Genomic DNA, 20,745 nt, shown 5'->3' with positions numbered 1-20,745 from the left:
TATTTATGATCGGGCATAATTTTAGTACCAATACCCCTAGTATTCTATACCTGAAACAAACCGTTTATTATTTTTAAATGGTGTATGTTACATCATAAACCAAAGCAAAAGATTAAAATAGTAGTTCCAGATTTTAGAGGCCTTAATAACCCCCTGCTGAAATTTTGTAAATAGATTCGCGCCAGTAGAGAGTATATCCTCTTAGATATTTTCTTGTTCTCTGCTAACGCTTCTCGAATAATACGAATGCAAAGAAATTGGGTGTTCATTTCGAATTTTTTAATGGAACCATCGCACAGAGAAGTAGAAAATAACACTGTCGACTATACCCCTTGAATGACAAACTGAATGTCAAACACACAGGGAATCTTTTTAAATTTTTTTCAGTTCACTATTTATAGTTTTGTTACATATGCACTGCTCAACGTTTAGCACAGTATAAATAACAAAACTATACAAAACACGGATGCCTTATATTAAAGATCAAGTAGGACACAGATTTTGCATGCATGGATAAAAATACTGAATACTGCAAGTAAAAAAAAAGGATCTGTAAAGTGTGTATAGAAAAATCTAATTAAGCTGATGCTAAACACAACACAATCTCCTTGAAACCATATTGGAAATAGAAATAAAGAACCCGCAACATCTCATTAAAGGTTGAAATTAAGTCATTCCCATTTGTTCATTAAATAATTAAAAGTTAATTGTCATTCTTCTATATTGTGTATATATATATCCTATAGGGATCACACATATAAAACAGTCTTAGTTTACAAGAAATATGTATGTAAATTATGCAGTTATTTCTTCTCTCCGTCATGGCAGGACCTCTGCTAGCAATTTAAACGAAAACTTCAAAACATAGAAAGTAGTATATGATATGATTTTTTTTAATCAAATAAAAATCATTTGTTTGTCACTTATCAATCAAACACTATTTGTATATCAAGCATTATAAAATGACGGCTTGTTAGGGTGTATTTTATCAAAAAAATTGGGGAATTTTTGTTGTGTTCCATGTTTAAATTGACCGTTTATTTTATACCTTCTCTTGGTATTTGCCGAGTTCTTACTTTGTTAATTGGATAGTTGTGTCCTCTGGGGATTCTTTCGTGGGTGGATCGAAACACCCGTTTTGGACTAAGAGGGTAAATGCTTACAAAATCACTATTCGAACATAAGAAGTGTTCAGAAATCTTAATTAGATATAAGAAGATGTGGTATGAGTGCCAATGAAACAACTCTCCATCCAAGTCAAAATTTATAAAAGTAAACCTTTATAGGTCAAAGTACGGTCTTTAACACGGAGCCTTGGCTCACACCGAACAGTAAGCTATAAAGAGCCTCAAAAATTACTAGTGTAAAACCATTCAAACGGGAAAACCAACGGTCTAATCTATATAAAAAACGAGAAACGAGAAACACTTATGAACCACATCAACAAACGACAACTATTGAACATCAGATTCCTGACTTAGGACAGGTGCAAACAAATGCAGCGGGTTTTAACGTTTTAATGGTACCAAACCTTCACCCTTTTTCTGAAACAATAGTGTAACATCACAACATAGAAAGACACATTATAAAATATCAACTGAAAACGCTTAACTCAATCAAAGGTCTTATTAACACCAGTGAACATACACTGACCAAATAAATTTGACCTATGATACAAAGTAAATACAAAATAAATAAACTAAGGGAAGAATAATAAAAGTAAAATGTTATACCGGTATGAAATGTTAAACAATTTAAGAAAAACAATATGCTCGAACAAAAATATCAGCCATTTGCAATTAATTTAAACACAGGTAAATGAAAATAATTTTGTTGTAAGGTATACGTGTACAGTTCCAATAGAGAAAGGAAATATTTTTACAAAATAAATAATTTTGATGTTCATAGTACGAAGTGAAAATTTATAGTAATACCAAACACTTATCACAGCTGGTATATAGAACAGATATAACCCTGAATAACATTAAATAACAAAAAAGCATTACAATTAGTATCAACAGGTCAAATAAACAAGAAAGTACGATTTGAGAGTACTCGCAGTTACTGACAGCTAGTTAAAAGCCAAAAAAATTAATAATAAAAAATCATGCATCAGAGACTAAAATCAACTAAAACACATCCCAGGGATTTAGTATTTTAACGTTATGGACAGTCAAAGAAGATATGACTTGTGCAATGCCAAAAATAAATGTATCGACTGACAGTAGAATAGTTAGGAGTTTAACCTCTTTATAGATCAAAATGAACATGGGTGTGTCTTTATACATCCCGTTTGAAAAGAATACAAATTTAGTTATGTTTTAATTTGCTGATGACAAAATCGATATTAGTGCCAATGTAAACTATATTCAAAGATCTAATTACAACATTGGTAAGATAACCTTTACTAATAAGTTTGTTTAAAGGTTCGATGACTTTACACGGATCACATAGTGATTTCCGCGCTTTAAGTACAATATTACCGTAAAATATAGGATGTGAAATACCGTTTTTAATCAGTTTTCTACAGGTACAGCCAAGCATTTTTATATTTTTGTTTTTTTAACACACAGTCTGACGAATATATCGGAAATGCAGTAAATAAAGTGTTTATATGAAGTAAGTATGATAAGTTACGATACAAAAATGCGGCGACCTGGCCTTGCGGTCATAAAAATTTCGAGTACAAGTATCGTACTCATACTCAGAACAGGAATTGATGTTTTTAGCACACATCTTGCACTCCGAGTACTGAGTTTTATGACCGAAAGGCACAGTCTTGTTTTTTAATCATATTTGGTTACTAGCGCTTTAAAATTTTGAATCTTCAGTACAAGTGTCGTGTGCGTGCATGCAAATATAAAAACCAACGTCATGGATATAACGTCATTGCTTCAAAATAAATTTTGATGACCGATGGTTAAGATTATGGTTATAAAGCATTTATTATTGATGTTAACTTATTATAATTGATGAAACGACATATATATGTCACATTGGCATAAAACCCCAAAACGACATATATGTCACTCTGGCATTAACACGAAATATGTGCTTGGGCATTAAGATGGTTAAGCTTGAAATAAATTTGAGATAACATTAAAAAGACATGGTTGAATACGTTTAAGGCATACATATAAAGTAAGCTTACGCAACAATCACTTGTGATCAGTTCATTATACTTTATTATCGCTTTTTGTGTATTTTTCATTTGTTCTTTTTTTGTGATAATCTTTCATATCATGCTGCATGCTATAGATAGAAAATTATCGCTAGAAACTAAGAGAGCACATGCCGTTGTCAATGTAAACATGAACGATGTCATCGGCAATATAGCAATAAACAGATTATCAATGGTCTTTCAAACTCGCGGATGTTTCTCGGACACATCTCATCTCAGGTACTAGTATATCGCTCTTCGATGAGATTGTAGCTGAGAAACATCCTCTCAATTGACATAAAAATATATAAAATAATATGTGTAAATAAGACACCTATTCAGAATCTAATCGAATCGGATTTAAGGAATTACAGGTCACCGTACGGCCTTCAACAATGAGCAGACCTCTAACTTATAATCGACTATAACAGGCCCCGACATGACAAAATGTGTAACAAATCAAACGAAAAAAACCCTGATATATGACAAACAATAAACGAAAAAAATTTCACTGACACCACCTGACGACATTCACTAAATTACAGGCTCATGATTAGGGAAAGGTATGTATAGAATGTGGCTGGGTTTACCGTATTTGAAAGCGCTGTAAAAATATGACAAGTGTATGACATCTTATTTATCATAATGAGACAAAGACTATATCTAAAAGGGGAAGCGAAGCGAATATACTTCCCTTTAAGTTTCTTTGTTGAAAACAGTTTCTATATAATACACCAAGAGGAGTACCTGATATATAATGATGTATCTACGCAAGGGAAAAGAGTTGAAAATATCATCACATTCACCGAGATGCAGGAAAGACTAAATAAAGTTCCGTTACTATACATTTTACCAATGCAACCGCCGGACGTCGCAGTAAAACGTCCCAGTTAAAATCCTAGCACATACATATACAATCATTATTTTTTTAATTTTGCAAATTTGAAATCCCCAGAATCAATTTGGAATAGCATACTTTATTCTATTTTTCAGTGAGTGTTATCCTACCTAAAAAGATAAATTTTCAAATTTTGCGAATTGTTCCCCCTTTTTTTAAAACAAAACATTGACAAAGATCTTCCTCTTAAGATATAAATACTGTTTATAAAACATTGATATCATATGAGGCAATCTCCATTAGTAATACAGCGAACAGTCAGACAGCAATTACTTTAGGGAACAGCGGACAAGTTGGCGTGGTCTTGTGAAAATAAATTTTTATGATCAAATGTCATCAAATAATCATAGTTCAGCATTGTTATTCCCAAAAATAAAGTGGACAAGAAGTGTCACGGAAGTCCAGTCTTTTGCGGTACAAATTACAACGATAAATGTTCATATAATTACGGATGATTTGAACGCTTTCAATGACTTTTGCAATGACAATTTTGCGACAATGGATCTTTCACGACCCTTTTCAAGATAAAAAAAAAGTGGTATTTGATATTTAACGAACACAAATAGCAAAATAAATGTCTAAAATGGCTTATTTACCAAAGTTGTGTTAGCATTTGAAACTGTTTGATATTTCCAAGAGAGAGAAAAATTAATAGACAAAGAAGACAACGCGTCAGTCTTATTGTGATCTTTAAATTTTATTCTAATTGATAAGTGTTTTTTGAAATTTATAGATATAAAATTTCCTTGTGATATGATATCAATCAGGTGACAATACGTCCTTGTTTTTTCTGACAGCTGATGATGTACAGAAAACTTGAATAGATAAAATTAATAAAAGTATCCTTCAATTGATAGTAGAGGAATGTAAATGCAAATTCTTAACAGGATTTGGATTTAGAAATTTAGAATATATATGTCATTATAACCATCAACTGAATTAAAAAAATTATTCTTTTAATATTCGTTATACTAATACTTCTTAAAGTATACAGTATTGTATCGTTGCAGCCAAAAATAGACAGAAGATACCAAAGAGACATTAAAATAATAAGCCGACGAAAAACAGATAACATAATCACCACAAAGAAAAAAAGACAAACCGCAGTCTTCACACACTACACAGAAAACCAACATCTGGGCATCACAAGTAAACTTTTATTAAACAAACTTACAAAAACTTTTATTTAGAAGAAAAACCGACATGGTTAGAAAATACAAATAATAACACCATTATAAACACAATTCCATTTTAATATTCTTGTCATAGTTAGAAAATACATAAAATAACACCATTACAAACTCAATCCCAATTTAATATTCTTGTACGTGTCTATAAATTAAACAAATCTATTTTATTTTTAGAAATTTACCTGTGATAATATAAACGTCACAAAAAATACGTCACTTTTTATGACCTTGGTCCATTCATGTGACGTGCAGTTTATATTTCGTTTGTGATGTCCTGGTGTGCTGTCGTAAATTCATGGGAGGTGTCCGTTGTTATTCTGCGGTTTACATGTTGTAATGTACTATTATATTATTTATGTATGTATTTCTCTGTGCCGAGTGTTCTTGCGTTTGTTTGTACTGTATTCCTGTAATTTTAGCGGTATTTTTAACTTTGCTATTTAAGCGGGAGGTTTGGCTAGCCATAAAACCAGGTTCAACCGACCATTTTTTCTTAAAATGTCCAGTACCAAGTCAGGAATATGGCAGTTGTTATCTACAGTCCATTTATATATATGTTGGCGTTTGCTTTTGTTGTAGTTCAGTGTTTCTGTTGTTCCGTTGTTTTCCTCTTATAGTTGATGTGTTTCCCTCGGGTTTAGTTTATTACCCGGATTTGTTTTTGCTTAATCAAATTATGACTATTGAACAACGGTATACTACTGTTGACTTTATTTATTGCAGAAATTTGTAGTTTCAGTATTTTCCTTCTTCCAAAAACGTTCTGTAACCATATAATTACTAATACTATGCTTATATTTTTTACAACAGACGCACATTACCTGAACATAGTGAACATAAGCGCTTTAGGCAAAATAGTTGAAAGGACAACTTCATGATGAAGTTAGTTAAAAAGCATCGAAAACCTAAATTTGTAAAGTATTGCGAAATGCGGGCTTTGCCTTCGGGTAGAAAAAAAAACATGATAGTGATTAAAAAAGACAGACGTAAGATACCAAAGGGACTTTCAAACTTAGGTCTAAGTAGGCTTCTATAGTAGCTAGACTAGCTCTCCTGCTTTGAGTGAAATTAGTTGCAGCAGTTTTATATTTATTGATTTATCGTCTTTTATATAGCTTCTCAATTGCGAACATTCCATTCCCATGTAACATCCCAACAGAGCCTGCATATGAAGTATAAATATAACTCCTACTTGATACGATATTCCAGAGGTTGCGTTTCCTTTCAAGATTTTCTTAATAGATAATTTCTGCTTATGAAGAAGCTATTAAACCAAGGAATCCAAGTGGTGAAGTTGAAGTCATCCTTTTGAAAGTTTTAAAGTCTTCATCACGAGTTGGTTCATCGTTATGGAATATCTGTGTCACGAACGACGACGTTTATTTTCCAATAAAGTTACCACAATCCCGTCATCTTTTCCTCGATTATGACATCATTGGATTTGTACTTGCCTGAGCAACACGACGTGTGCCACAAGTTAAGCAGGAACTGCTTACCCTTCCGGATCACCTGAGTTCATACACGGATTTGGTGAGGTTCGTGTTGCTCAGTCCTTAATTTTTTATGTAGTATTTTGTGGACTTTTTCGTCCCGTCGTCGTTTGTAGTTTTTTGCCATGGTGTTGTCAGTTTCTTCTTCAACTTATGAAATTAAAATGTCTCCTTTGTATTTGGCGTTCCTTGTTTACTGGTCCAAAGACACAGTTATCGTCCTTTGGTTTTCATTGTCTACGAATATAGTACCTAGTGTAAACAGTGTATAACTTGCAATTTTTTGAATTTTTATGTTAAGTAGTGATTTGGTCTAGTTAAAAAAGGTCACAATTTAGTATGTCTGAAACTGTCAAACTGAAATTTAGACCCCCTTAACATAGAATTGTTCATATTTTGAGTTAGAGCTTGTAGGCTTTTCTATAATTTTAATATTATTTGTCCTAATAGTAGTACACTACACTGTAAAAATCTTTCTGAGATAGAGCAGATGCAATTTTTTAAATTTTAATTTATTGTCTAAAAGAAATACACTACGAAATAACTGTGTTCTTGGGCCTACTGTCTGTTCATGTTTTTTCTTTATTATTCTTTTGGGCACAATGCTCTCTTTACTTTGGCCTTGGAATCTTTAAGTTATTTCTTTTGATGTTAACCAGGATAATTTTATATTTCCCTTTACTGGCAGACTGAATTTGAGCTAAGAGATCAATGAAACTGACCGTTTTGTTTGTAGTTATAGTTTCAGATATTTTATCTTCATTTGAATGTCTGTTTGTGCTCCTTACACAAACACCTTTTCAACAGAGTTATGAGGAAGAACGACAGAAATCGACACCTCATGTGTTTGACGGTCACCACCATGAACTAGTTGACCGATACAATTTGTATGTGTTTCTACTCACTAGCGACATGTGTCTTTCGTCTTTAGATACTAGATAAAGGCAACAGTAGTATGCCGCTGTTCAACAGATTAGAACAGGCGTTTAATCGGTGGTTTTACAGACGAATTTGCGGTTTTTACTGAGCTTTGATTCGCATGGTGAATGATGCAAGCATAGCAGGAGACAATTACCTTGTATTCGCACCCGGTCTTGTCAATTTCGAGTTAATAAGCGATCCCTCAGTTTTTGGTTGTGGCCATTATTTGTTTTCTCGATCGATTTGAACATAGTAAACTACTGTTGCCTTAATTTGATGTTATTCTTCAGTTGATTAAAAAAAAAAAAAAAACAGAAAAAAGAAATTTACCGCTAGAACGTTAGCGACATAATCATAATGTGAGTCCTCATTTATCCAAATCTATTACAAGTGTTAAAGAGGCAGTTTTAGCTAGCTATAAAACGAGGTTTAACCTACAATTTTTTTTTCAGAAAACGTCTGTTCAAAGTCAGGAATATTGGAGTTGATTTCCGCTCCTTTGGTGATTGATATAGTCGAGGGTTTTGTTTTAGACTTCCGTCTTTTTGCATTTACATTGGAGTTCGGTATTGTTGTAAAAACGTTTGTTCGTAATTATTTTACGATAGGAAATATAAAACATTTCTAGATTTAAAGGTACCACAACTTATTGTTAAATGTTATAATCTAAGACCGCGGGAGGAGACAAAAACACATCAAATAGGTCCAACCATTCGTGATGGTTATTGTTTGATTTTAAGCATATAAAATGAGCATGCTTTTTACCGTCGCATGTTGGGACAGATGGTATGTTACTATTACGAAAAAAGAAATTGACAATTGGAAAACTTAAATCGTCTCGTTTGAATAACATCCACTATGACATTGTCCATCTGTCTCAATTTCAAGGAAAACTGGATATTCATATGAAGCAGATCTTATTGTTTCGAGATGTATTTAAACTTTCACTTATTGCAATATGTATGCGATACAAGATCGCGGTGAATTGAAAGTTTCTAAGAGACACATGATATCATTAATATATCTGAATACGTAGGTGAATAATTTAATTAAATGTTTTATTCTTTTCCATGAGAACGCCTAAATTCTGGGTCGGCTATTTCTGTGTTTTCTATATAGATTGCGCTCTGGCGTCCCTCAGGCCTAGGAAATCTTGAAGAAATGTCGTCAGACTCAGGACAATCCCGCATTCTGGTGTATCGTGACAAATGTATCTAACTGTTTCTCATATAAAAAAAAAATCTCGATACGATTTTTAATTCTAATTACTTGAATAAAGAACAACGATGAATTTTTGTTCTAAAAATTATTACTTAGTTTAAATTTCCGGCACCTCAAAATAATGTGCGATAAAAACGAAGAAATTTATACTTAATGATATCAAATCATAAAGTCTGATACGAATAAATGATAATTTGTGGTCATCTTCCGTTAAAGGGCACCATAACAAAGAAATGCGGAATATTTTTCAAACAATGACAGATAAAGAAAGGAAGTAATGAAAATTAAGTGGTATTAACAAAATGTATGGTATGAATAAATGATAACTTAGGTTAAAACTACGACTAAACTAAACATCACGGAAATATTTGTTTTAATATTTTATCTACTTAATACGTCCTGAATATGAAATACTGACAGATAAACCAAGGAAGTAATACAAACTTCATAATAATGTAAAAAAAAAGCATTATAAATTTTATGTACCCGAAGCACTTTTCTGGTTGTACCTTTACAGATAAACTGGTGGATACTGTAGACCGAGAAGCAGTAGTTAACAATAGCTTCCAGTAACCGCATGTGATCAGAGCTAGGTAGTTCATGTAATTTGTTATTTTCATTTAAATTATTTTTACAGTCTGCGCTTTTTTTTGCTACTGATTTACCACTATACAAAGTAAGGGGATGGTTGAGCGATCTCAATATAAAACTAAGATGTTGTATGATTGACAACGAGACCACTCTCCACCAGAGATCAAATGAGCATGTTTAACCACGTGACTTTTTCCATGCGGACTATCTCAATCATTTAAATAAGTTATAAGACGATGTGGTACGAGTGCCAATGAGATAACTCTCCATCAAAGTAACAATTTGTAAAAGTAAACCATTATAGGCCAAAGTACGGTCTTCAACACGGAGCCTTGGCTCACACAAAATTTCGTTTACATATAAGCGAAGATTCGATTTGCGGAAGAAACTATGATGAAAGAGATATTATCACAGTAAAGTTTACCTGCCCTCATTAATTCAATGTAGGCATACAGTTCACGCAAAGAATGGAATATTGCATTGAGTATAGGTTATGTTAACAGGGTAAATGGAGATAAGTGTGAGTAACCACTGAAAGAAGATGATATGGTGGATAAAATATGTGGACATAAATTTAGCCATTGTGAACCTCTAAACGTGCTGTTGCAAGTTTTTTTTTCATACATGCAGATATTGTTGCATCTCACACCACGAGACATCAATTTTAAGCCCCCATTCTGATCAAAAGTTTCATCGTTTCTAATATCTTGTCGGATGAGACGACCATATTTCCACTTATTATTAGTGAAAAAAGTATAGAAGATGACACAGCAGAGCAAGCGGAAGCAAAAAAAGACAACAACATTGCCCAAAGATACAAAAAGACTAAATTAACACGACAATAACAAAAAAAAAAAAAAAAACACACAAGCCAGAGGTTAAATTCGGGTGATCAAGAAAGGTCAACTGTTGGTAATCCATATATTGCTAAACAAACATAAGAAAATGCCTATCCCAGTTGTTATCTATTCGTTTGATGTGTTTGATCTTTTGATTTTGCTATTTGATAAATGACTTTCCGTTTTGAATTTTCCTCGACGTTCAGTATTTTTATGACTTTACTTTTTGCTCATTTTAAGACTGATAAGTCATAGTCAGTGAATAAGGCGTCATGCAATTCAGAGAATCGACAAGTCCCATTACTTTGAGCTTGCTGTCAATAACTGGAAAACTTCTTCAAGTCTTTATAATTATCTTTTTTTTTCTCACTTGTACTTTTTCTTTATTGTCTATTAATACAAACCCAAAGGGTAGACTATGGTCATCGAAACGTCTTCCGTTCCAACATTAAACTCCTACTAAAGTGTTGCGTCCGTTTGGCTGTAAGGGATGTATCAATACACAGCCATGTCCGGCTGTGGGAACGTTAAATCCGACCTTCATCCAAATATGCCTTCTTTATATAAACTACCTATTTTATTGATTGTTTATGGTTTATGTTCTGGACATGCATGAAATAATTGCTAATGGACGTCAATAAATCAATCTATCATTGCGGCCCTATAAAGCTAAACATCTGTTACTCTATGTAGCAGTTGAGTGTAAAATGTAGAGTCCAACGCTCAAACACTAGTTTATCCTCGTCACATGCCTGTCGCACAACAAGAACATAGGCTGTGAATGTCTATAATTTTAATTCAAAATGTTCCAATTTTTTATTTTGCGGGTTTGGTGTTGATATCAGACACTGGTATTGTATAGACACTCATCTCCTGCAGACATGTAGTTTTCTTTTCATTTTTTTGTTCGTTCAGTTGTTATGTCAGATTTACACATCAAATTGAAATAAAAGTAATTAAACGCAAAAAAAAAAAAAAAAAATACATTGTTTTATGATATGGAATGAATTCGCTTATCTTTTAATTTATATTTTTTGAACGATTCCACTTAACATTAATTCAATGTATTGGAAATTAATTACGCGGGAGGCATAAGATACAAAAGGGATAGTGAAACTCATAAGTCGCTACAAGGAAATGACGATGCTATGGAAAAAAATGAAAAACGATCAAAAGACAAACAACAGTTTATAGGAAACTAAATACTGAGAAAAAGGAACCCCAAAGAAAACAGGGGATGAGTCATGTGCGCTAGAAGGGTAAGCAGATCCTACTCCACATGTGGTAACCGTCTTATTGCTCATGTAAGTACAAACCCGTTTATATTTCGTATTCGGTAGGACACATTAATATTTGCTTATAAAAAGGTTGAGCATTATTCTATATGTTCATGCAATTATTCGAGTATTTGGTCATTCCGTTCCAATTGTTAATCTGCCATAGAACCCCCTTTTCTCATAAAGAGAAAAGGGATTCTTTTATAAATTGCGTAGATAATATTTCCAATAAAAGTCTTCGAAATCAAGAACTACCCATGAGCGATGGAGGAACTATGGGGAAAGGGAGATAATCACAATAAAATTTCACTTCCCGCTTTTTTCCAATGTAAGCAAGTTACAGTTAATGCAAATTAAGAATATTGCATTTGGTATGTTAATTCGTCTCTATGTTGGCGTTTGATTTAGTTGCACTTCAGTGGTCCTGTTGTTCCTTTGTTTTCCTCTTATAGTTGATGGGTTTCCCTCGGTTTTAGTTTGTGACCCAGATTTGCTTTCTCTCAATCGATTTATGACTTTTGAACATCGGTATACTACTGTTGCCTTTATTTAATATGCTAACAGATCGATATAAAAGGTGGTTAATTAGAGCAGACACTGGAAAGAGATGGTATGTTGGATAAATATAGAGACATACATTTAGCCGTTATGGACCTCTTAATGTGTTGTTTAAAGGACTAATTTTTACATGTAGAGATTTTGGAATCCCACTGCGCGAGACGTTTGATTTTACACCCCTGTTATTTCGAACGAAAGTTTCAGCGTTTTTATGTCTTGTAGGACGAGATAAACATATTGCACTTAACCGTAGTGAAAGAAGAATAGAGGATGACATAGCACAGCCAGTGGAATAATCATAAAAAAACAAGTACAAAAAGACCGACACTACTATTTCCAAGAGAAAAAAACAATACTAAAATTCAAACGACGATCCGACAATCAAAAACCAGATGTTAAATACATGTGATCAAGAAAGGTCAACTGTTGCTGATCCATATTGATAGCCGATGTGCATGTTGCTCATGTTAAAGGCTGCTAAGTTTTAGACTGTGATAAGGCGTTATACAATCCAGAAAATCGACATGATAATGACCAAAGAAATTACAGAACCTGCACAAAATATAAAATTTTCCAAAAACAGCAAAGAAAAGTAAAACAAAATGAAAAACAAACCAAATATACCGTCAGAACAATTCTGGCGTTCTTTCATGCGGACATGGGTTGTGGCATATTTTGGCATGAAATCGTAAAAAAATGACACTTTTAATTCGGACGTCCGGAGCACTTTTTTATTTACCTACACCAGGAACGTCCAAACTCATGCAAATTGAAATTTAGTGGCATGTAAATATGTGAAAGCGTGTTATAGAGCTATATGAAGGAGAAGTACAAAAATAACAAAATTGATTTAGGGTCAATTTTGCATAAGGGAGTTGGAACCTTAGTTTCTTATTTATTTCTTAATGTAACAACGGGGAATTTTAGAAACAATATGATATAAATCTTGCAGGAGCGTAGAACTTACTACTGATGATGACCTCGGGGTTTTTCTATCCAATAGCAGTGGTAATGATCAAGTGCTAGATAGATATAAGAAGATGTGGTATGAGTGCCAATGAGACAACTCTCCATCCAAGTCACAATTTGTAGAAATAAACCATTATAGGTCAAAGTACGGTCTTCAACACAGAGCCTTGGCTCACACCGAACAGCAAGCTATAAAGGGCCCCAAAAATGACTAGTGTAAAACCATTCAAACGGGAAAACCAACGGTCTAATCTATATAAAAAACGAGAAACGAGAAACACTTATGAACCACATCAACAAACGACAACTACTGAACATCAGATTACTGACTTAGGATAGGTGCAAACAAATGCAGCGGGTTTAAACGTTTACATAGGTACCAACCTCCACCCTTATCTGTAACAATAGTGTAACATCACAACATAGAATTACACACTGTAAAATATCAATTGAAATGGCTTAACTCAATCAAAAGACATATTAACACAAGTGAACATACACTGAACGCATACATTTGATCTATGACACAATGTAAATACAAAATCAACAAAAAAGGGGTTAGATGTTAAACAATTTCAGAAAAACAACCATAACCTTGAACAAAATGCCGCCAAATAGACTAATGTACACAGGTAAATGAAAATAATTCTGTTGTAAGGTATACAGTATAAATGGAGAACGGAAATATTTTTTACAAAATAAATAATTTTGTTGTTCATAGTACGAGAACAGAAGTGAAAATTTATAGTCATACCAAACACTTATCAAAGCTGGTATATATTAAAAATAGAGAGACGAGATATAGCCTTAAATAAGTAAACATTAAATAACAAAAAAACATTACAAATTGTATCAACAGGTCAAATTAACAAGAAAGTATGATTTGAGAGTACTCGCAGTTACTGAAAACTAGTTAAAAGCCAAAAACAATTAATAATAAAAAAATCATACATCAGAAGCTAAAATCAACTAAAACACATTCCAGGGATTTAGTATTTTAACGTCATTGACAGTCAAAGAAGACATTACTTGTGCAATGCCAAAAATAAAAGTATCGACAGGCAGTAGGATAGTTTAGAGTTAACCTCTATATAGAAAACATGAACGTGGATGTGTATTTATACATCCCATTTAAAAAGAATACAAATTTAGTTATGTTTTAATTTGCTGATGACAAAATCGATATTAGTGCCAATGTAAACTATATTCAAAGATCTAATTACAACATTGGTAAGATAACCTTTACTTATAAGTTTGTTTAAGAGTTCGATGAGTTTACACAGATCACATAGTGATTTCCGCGCTTTTAGTACAATATTACCGTAAAATGTAGGATGTGAAATACCTTTTTTATAAGTTTTCTACAGGTACAGCCAAATTTACTAATCAAATATTGTATCTATGAAAGAATTTAGTAAAAGTCTTAAGTAATTTATGTTAACGAAATCCCTGACTTAATAATTTACCAGTGATGCATTGATTACGTTCGTTAAAATCTATGACATCACTACACACACGGACATAACGAACGAGTTGGGATATATAAACACCGTATGATCGAGCCAAAGGAACATCGCCGTCTAAAAAAGAAAAAAATTAACAATAGGGAATGAAAAAGCGTCTCTTTTGTCGTAAATTTTAGTATGGATTTTCCCTTTAGAAATTGAAATGTTTAAATCATTAAAAGGACAACTACTGATGTTAGATTTAGTTAAAGTAAGTTCCTTCTGGTAAATTTCGGTATTATATTTAGAGAACTCTGGTTATTTAACGAAAAAATATCATCAAGATAACGGTAGGTATTGTTGAATGTATCAACCAAATGTAATAATGACGTGTCTTTACTGAGTTTGGTCATAAACTGACATTCATAGCAAAATCTGCTATTAAAGGGGCACAGTTAGTGCCCATAGGAATACCTACTACTGGACTTAACCACATTTGACTTAAAAAAAGATTAAGTATGTATATTACTGGAATAAAGGACTATTATGAGCAGCATGACAATCGCATTAACAAATATAACATTATAATTTGATTAAACAGTTGCACACGGAAATGATATATAATCAGTTTATATATCCCTATATATATTTCTATATCTCAAACATATAACATGAGTTGTGTTCATGATTAAACCGGAAAATTAAAACCAGATACAATATATATGCACTTATCCCTTGATCAACATTCCCTCTTAAGTCTTTTGTGAATAGTAAGCAACGATACAGTAATGTCCACCAGTACATGCATTATCTTCGTATTTCAATTACTAGTAGCTAAGTTAGAACATATTTTGTTTGCAAAAGTAGCAAAAGGAACTGGACACTATAGTTATAACAATTTTAGTGAATCCTCTCCCTATATAACTATAAACACAAAATACATTAGATAATGGCGAAAAAAATAATAGGAATGCATGTAATACAAACTACAAACAAAACCTAATAAACGAAAAACACAATAAAATAAGGAATATTATATAATAAAATTGAGAATGGAAATGGGGAATATGTCAAGGAGACAACAACCCGACCAAAGAGCAGACAACAGCCAAAGGCCACCAATGGGTCTTCAATGCAGCGAGAAAATCCCGCACCCGGAGGTGGTCCTCAGCTGGCCCTTAAATAAAATTGTGTGCTAGTTCAGTGAAAATGGACGTCACACTAAACTCCAAAACATATAGATGAACTAAAATTAAAAAAAACATACTAGACTAACAAAGGCCAGAGGCTCCTGACTTGACACAGGCGCAAAAATGCGGCGGGGTTAAATATGTTTTGTGAGATGTCAACCCTCCACCTATACCTCTAGCCAATGTAGAATAAAGAAACACATAGCAATACGCACAGTAAAACTCAGTTTAAAAGAAGTCCGAGTCCGATGTCAGAATAGGTAACAAAAGAAACTAAGCAAAATGACAATGATACATAAATGAACAAAGGACAACTAGCAGTTACTGACATGCCATCTCTAGACCTCAATTAAACTGATTAAAAGATTATGTCTTCATTATATGAAAATCAAGTACAATCCCTCCCGTTAGGGGTTTAGTATCATACCATCATAAGACTGGACTGGAGTGAACTGTTGGAAAGTAGAAATATAGAGTTTTACTTGAGTGTTCTAAATCTTTGTGTAATTATCAGACTAAAACAAATATTTTGCCGACATGAAAGGTAATCGTCACCAGCCAATAGAATTAAATTGATATAGCATATCTTTCTAATTTTTAAAAATCTATATTTTATTTGCTGTTAGAGGTGGAGGTGTTAGAGGTGGTTATCCCTGTCCACTAGCCTGGTTTAGATTACATCCTTTTTGAATCAGTAACTGCACTTCTCTCTCATCCGTCCTCTCACATGCATCATAACAGCCATAATAAGATTATGATGGGATGAATATTTAATGCATATTTCAAATGTCCAATATTCTCGCCCTATGGTAAGAAGACAGTAAAATACATACGCATATATCTGTTGGGTCTTTGAAACGGTTTTATATACAATTTAAAAATTCAGAATGAAGAAGTGCACGCATGTTAGAATGAATGCCTTTCAAAAAAGCATCGAGTCAAATTATGGATTGGCTTCACTGTTTTTTGTAATTATATAATCCTTATCGGCAGATATTTGTTGAGCCAGTCCTAAGTAACACGTTTGTATACATTGACTATTGTTCTATCAGTAACGATATTAATTTGATATTGCTAGGGATATCGATTTGCTATTTCTTACAACAGTTATCAGTTAGCCCTGTAATACTACAGAGGATTGTAAACATTACAAATATCTCCTTTAAAAACCTGTCACTTTTAAGATGAGTTTTTGTTGTAATATATATATATAAATTACTGAAAACCTTAGTACACCTTCTACTTTAAATTCAATTTGGGCTTATAAAATTTAAGTTAAATGTTTTATAAATATGTATACTATAGCATCTCCCGGATAAATCGGCCCATAACAAACCCGGACTATAGCAATAAAATTGAGAATGGAAATGTGGAAGTTGTCAAAGAGACAACAACGCGACCAAAGAGCAGAACACAACCGAAGGTCATCATTAGGTCTTCAACACAGCGAGAAAAATCCCGCACACGGAGGCGTGCTTCAGCTGGCCCCTAAACAAAAATGTGTACTCGTTTAGTGATAATTGACGTCATACTAAAGTCCGAAATATATAAATGAACTAAAATTAAAAATCATACAAGACTAACAAAAAACAGAGGCTCCTGACTTGGGACAGGCACAAAAATGCGGTGGGGTAAAACATGTTTTGTGAGATCTCACCCTCTATACCTCTAGCCAATGTAGAAAAAACAAACACACAGCAATACTCACAGTAAAACTCAGTTTAAGAGACGTCCGAGCCCGATGTCAGAATAGGTAAGAAAAGAGACTAAACAAATTGACAATGATACATAAATTAACAAAGGACTACTAGCAGTTACTTGGTCTATAACAGTAAAAGATGGAGTCCTCTTTTCCATTGTTTCAATAAAAACTTTTTGGGGTAAAATTTAGGTGCTTCTATTTTAACGCATTTTTCGCTAATTACCTTTCAAATAGATATAAACAAATCTAAGTATATCTAGAACTTTATTTTGTACATTTCTAAAAATCAATACCATGTTTCACTTAAATTACTAACTACTAGTAGCATTCCTTTATCATGTTTTACTAGTTTATAATTGCAGTTATTCTTGATATAATTATTTATTAATATATGAGGTTTTTACGAAAAGTCTTGTACATTAAGTACTAGTATAGTTTTCTTTATTTTAGGAATTCAACTATCAACTATCCAAGTGTTTTTCTTGGGGTTATTCCTGCAAATTGATCATTAAATTATGATGTAGATATATAGTGGAAATAACAAAATAAACTTTATACCTCCAACGCGCTTTTCTTGCAATTGATAAGGAACGCTCATACGTAATAAGTTTAATCCACGGACGAATAATTGCCTGAACACGATAGGAGCTATTTGACCGATTCAGTCTTGTGTTTATTTTTGTTTTTTCTAGAAATTCGATTAATTGCTTTCCCCCAAAAACGTCTTGACGGATACATCTGTTTTTTCTTGAATAGTTGATGTTAGTATTTTCATTTTCTATCCGTTCTTCAATCATATATCGATGTAAATATTGATTAACCTTTTTATTGCCTGGTATTGAATAAACGCTGTCAAGATTTTTTTGTAAGATTAGTAAATTACTTGCCTTTTTAAAGTTCTGTGTTTGTATTTAAACTAACCGTTATTAATCCGCCATCGTAATCGTCATAGCGTAATATTGAAAGTTTAAAGTTCTGTGATTCATTATCCATTAAAAAATCGTATATATTTATCAATTGGTCTAAATACTCCTCATCAAAAGTTCAGGCTTATCTTAGAAATACTATATAAGGAAATACAAAGGACTTAAACACTGTCATTCTCCCCCATCATAGCCATCAGTTTTGTCAACACAAGCTCCGTTGTCTTTCAGTAACTGTACAATCTTATCATTCCCTTTATTACAAGCAATGGTCAGGGGTGTCTCTCTCCGGTCATTAGCTCGGTTAACGTTTGCACCATTTTCTAACAGTAACTGTACTATGTTTGTGTTGCCTGTACTACAAGCAGCGGCCAAAGGGGGTTGGCCTATTTCATCAGCATTGGTAACACTTGCTCCCTTATCGATAAGTAATTTTACTATCTTCTCATTCCCATCCATACAAGCAGCTGTCAGTGGTGTTACTCTTCCATTATCTGCTATATTAACGTCAGCTCCTTTATCTATTAATATCTGTATTATCTGATTACTTCCTCCTGTACAGGCAGCCGTCAGTGGTGTATATCTCTGACCAGCCATGTTAAGATCAGCTCCTATGTCTGCCAATAACAGTATAACATTGACATTTCTGCTTATGCAAGCACGTGTCAAAAGAGTCAAACCATCCCAATCAGTCTTGTTGACGTCAGCTACTTTTTCTAATAGTAAGCGTAATACCTTCTCATTTGGGTTCATACACGAAACTGTCAAAGCCGTATGTCTTTGTCTATCAAATTGGTTAACGTCAGCTCCATTCTTCTTCAGAAGTTGTATTATCCTTTCCTTTCCCCCGTTGCAAGCAACTATAAGAGGTGTCTGTCCCTTCATGTCAGCCTTATTGATTTGAGCCCCTGATTCTATAAGTAAATGCACTACCTTTGCACCCCCTTTCTCACACGCAGCTGTAAGATGTGATTGTCCCTTTTCATCAACTTGGTTAACATCAGCCCCTCTTCCTATTAGTAGCTTCATCATCTTTTCATAACATCCCTCACGAGCAATTGATAGAGGGGTTTGCCCCATTTCATCTGTCTGTTTAACATCAACTCCTTTCTCTATCAGAAACTCCACTGTGTTTACATCCCCATTCTTACAAGCAGTTAGAGGTGTGTTTCCATCCCCATCAACCATATCAAGACAAGCTCCTTTATTTATCAGCAACTGTATTAGCTTCTTATTCCCTCTCTTACAAGCAGCTGTTAGAGGTATTTGTCCCTGTCCACCTGCCTGGTTAACATCAGCACATGCCCTTATCAGTGACTTCGCGTATTCTTCAGTCGCATTCCTACATGCATTTATTAGATATGTGTTTTCCTCCTGGACAACTTTTGGAAGATTAACCCCTTTGTGTTTTAGTAATTGTATTATCTTCGCGTTTGTTAGTGTAGTCCATTCACTCCAATCAATCATGTTTACATCGGCTTTGTTGTCTAACAGTAACTCTACTATCTTCTCGTTCCCTTTCTTACAAGCAATTTCAAGAGGTACCTGTCCCTGCCAACCAGTCATGTTAACATCAGCTTTGTTTTCTATCAAAAGCTGAACTATCTTTTCATTCCCTTTCTCACAAGCATTTGCTAAAGGCGTCTGTCGCTGCCCATTAGCCTGGTTGACATTAGCACCTTTGTTTATCAGCAACTGTATTATGCTCTCACTACCTCTCTCACAAGCAGTTGTTAGCGCTGTATGTCCCTCCTTATCGGCCTTGTTAACATGAGATCCTTTTTCTATCAATTGCTGTACCTTTTCCAAATTCTCGCTTCTACAAGCAGAAGTGTGAAGTCTAGGTCTCCACTCGTCAGCTTTGCTTTGATAAGCTCCTTTGTCAAACTGATATTCTTCGTCATAAATAGTTTTCAAAGGTTTTTTATTCATTTTTCTCTCTGAAAAAAAGAGAATTTCAGAATATAAACAATGTCTTTTTTTCGTAAAAACCTGTACAAAGTCAGGAATATGACAGTTGTTTTCCATTGTGTCTGAATACGATGAAACTATTAACTGCATTAGTTCAATAGAAAATGGAGTAAAAGTACATTGGACAAAATCGCACACAATACATAGAAATCATAGAAAATTATCAATGAACAGGACTTTTATTCCTGTTCTTCATCTTGACAGTTGATGTAGGGTCTTCAACAATGAACGAATCATTCATACCCTACAACAAGGTCAAGACGGCCCCTAGCGTCGACTTAAGCGGTACTATTGATAAAAATAAACCACAGTTCACCTTCTTGCTCCCCACCCGCCTCGGAGTGCCAATTTGTGCGATGCTTGTGTACGACGATTCTCCAGTCGAAAGCACCAGGGATAC

At 33.6% G+C, this 20,745-nt stretch overlaps 1 protein-coding gene across 1 annotated transcript; it reads right to left on the bottom strand.

The window, feature by feature from the left end:
- Window positions 1–17,749: 17,749 nt before the first annotated feature.
- On the bottom strand, window positions 17,750–20,305 carry LOC127710345 (ankyrin repeat domain-containing protein 17-like). Its single transcript, XM_052216144.1, has one exon. The coding sequence runs from the start codon at window positions 19,938–19,940 to the stop codon at window positions 18,549–18,551; it is 1,392 nt and encodes a 463-aa protein (XP_052072104.1). The 5' UTR covers window positions 19,941–20,305; the 3' UTR covers window positions 17,750–18,548.
- Between the last annotated feature and the right edge of the window lie 440 nt (window positions 20,306–20,745).

This window comes from Mytilus californianus, unplaced genomic scaffold, assembly GCF_021869535.1.
Source record: "Mytilus californianus isolate M0D057914Y unplaced genomic scaffold, xbMytCali1.0.p SCAF_72, whole genome shotgun sequence".
Lineage (NCBI taxonomy): Eukaryota > Metazoa > Mollusca > Bivalvia > Mytilida > Mytilidae > Mytilus > Mytilus californianus.
The sequence above is the reverse complement of the archived record's forward strand: the minus strand, read 5'-3'. Positions and strand labels throughout refer to the sequence as shown.

Bases quoted from the DNA above. Each gene is read 5' to 3' on its own strand.
- LOC127710345 (XM_052216144.1), bottom strand. From the start codon at position 19,940: ATGACTGGTTGGCAGGGACAGGTACCTCTTGAAATTGCTTGTAAGAAA.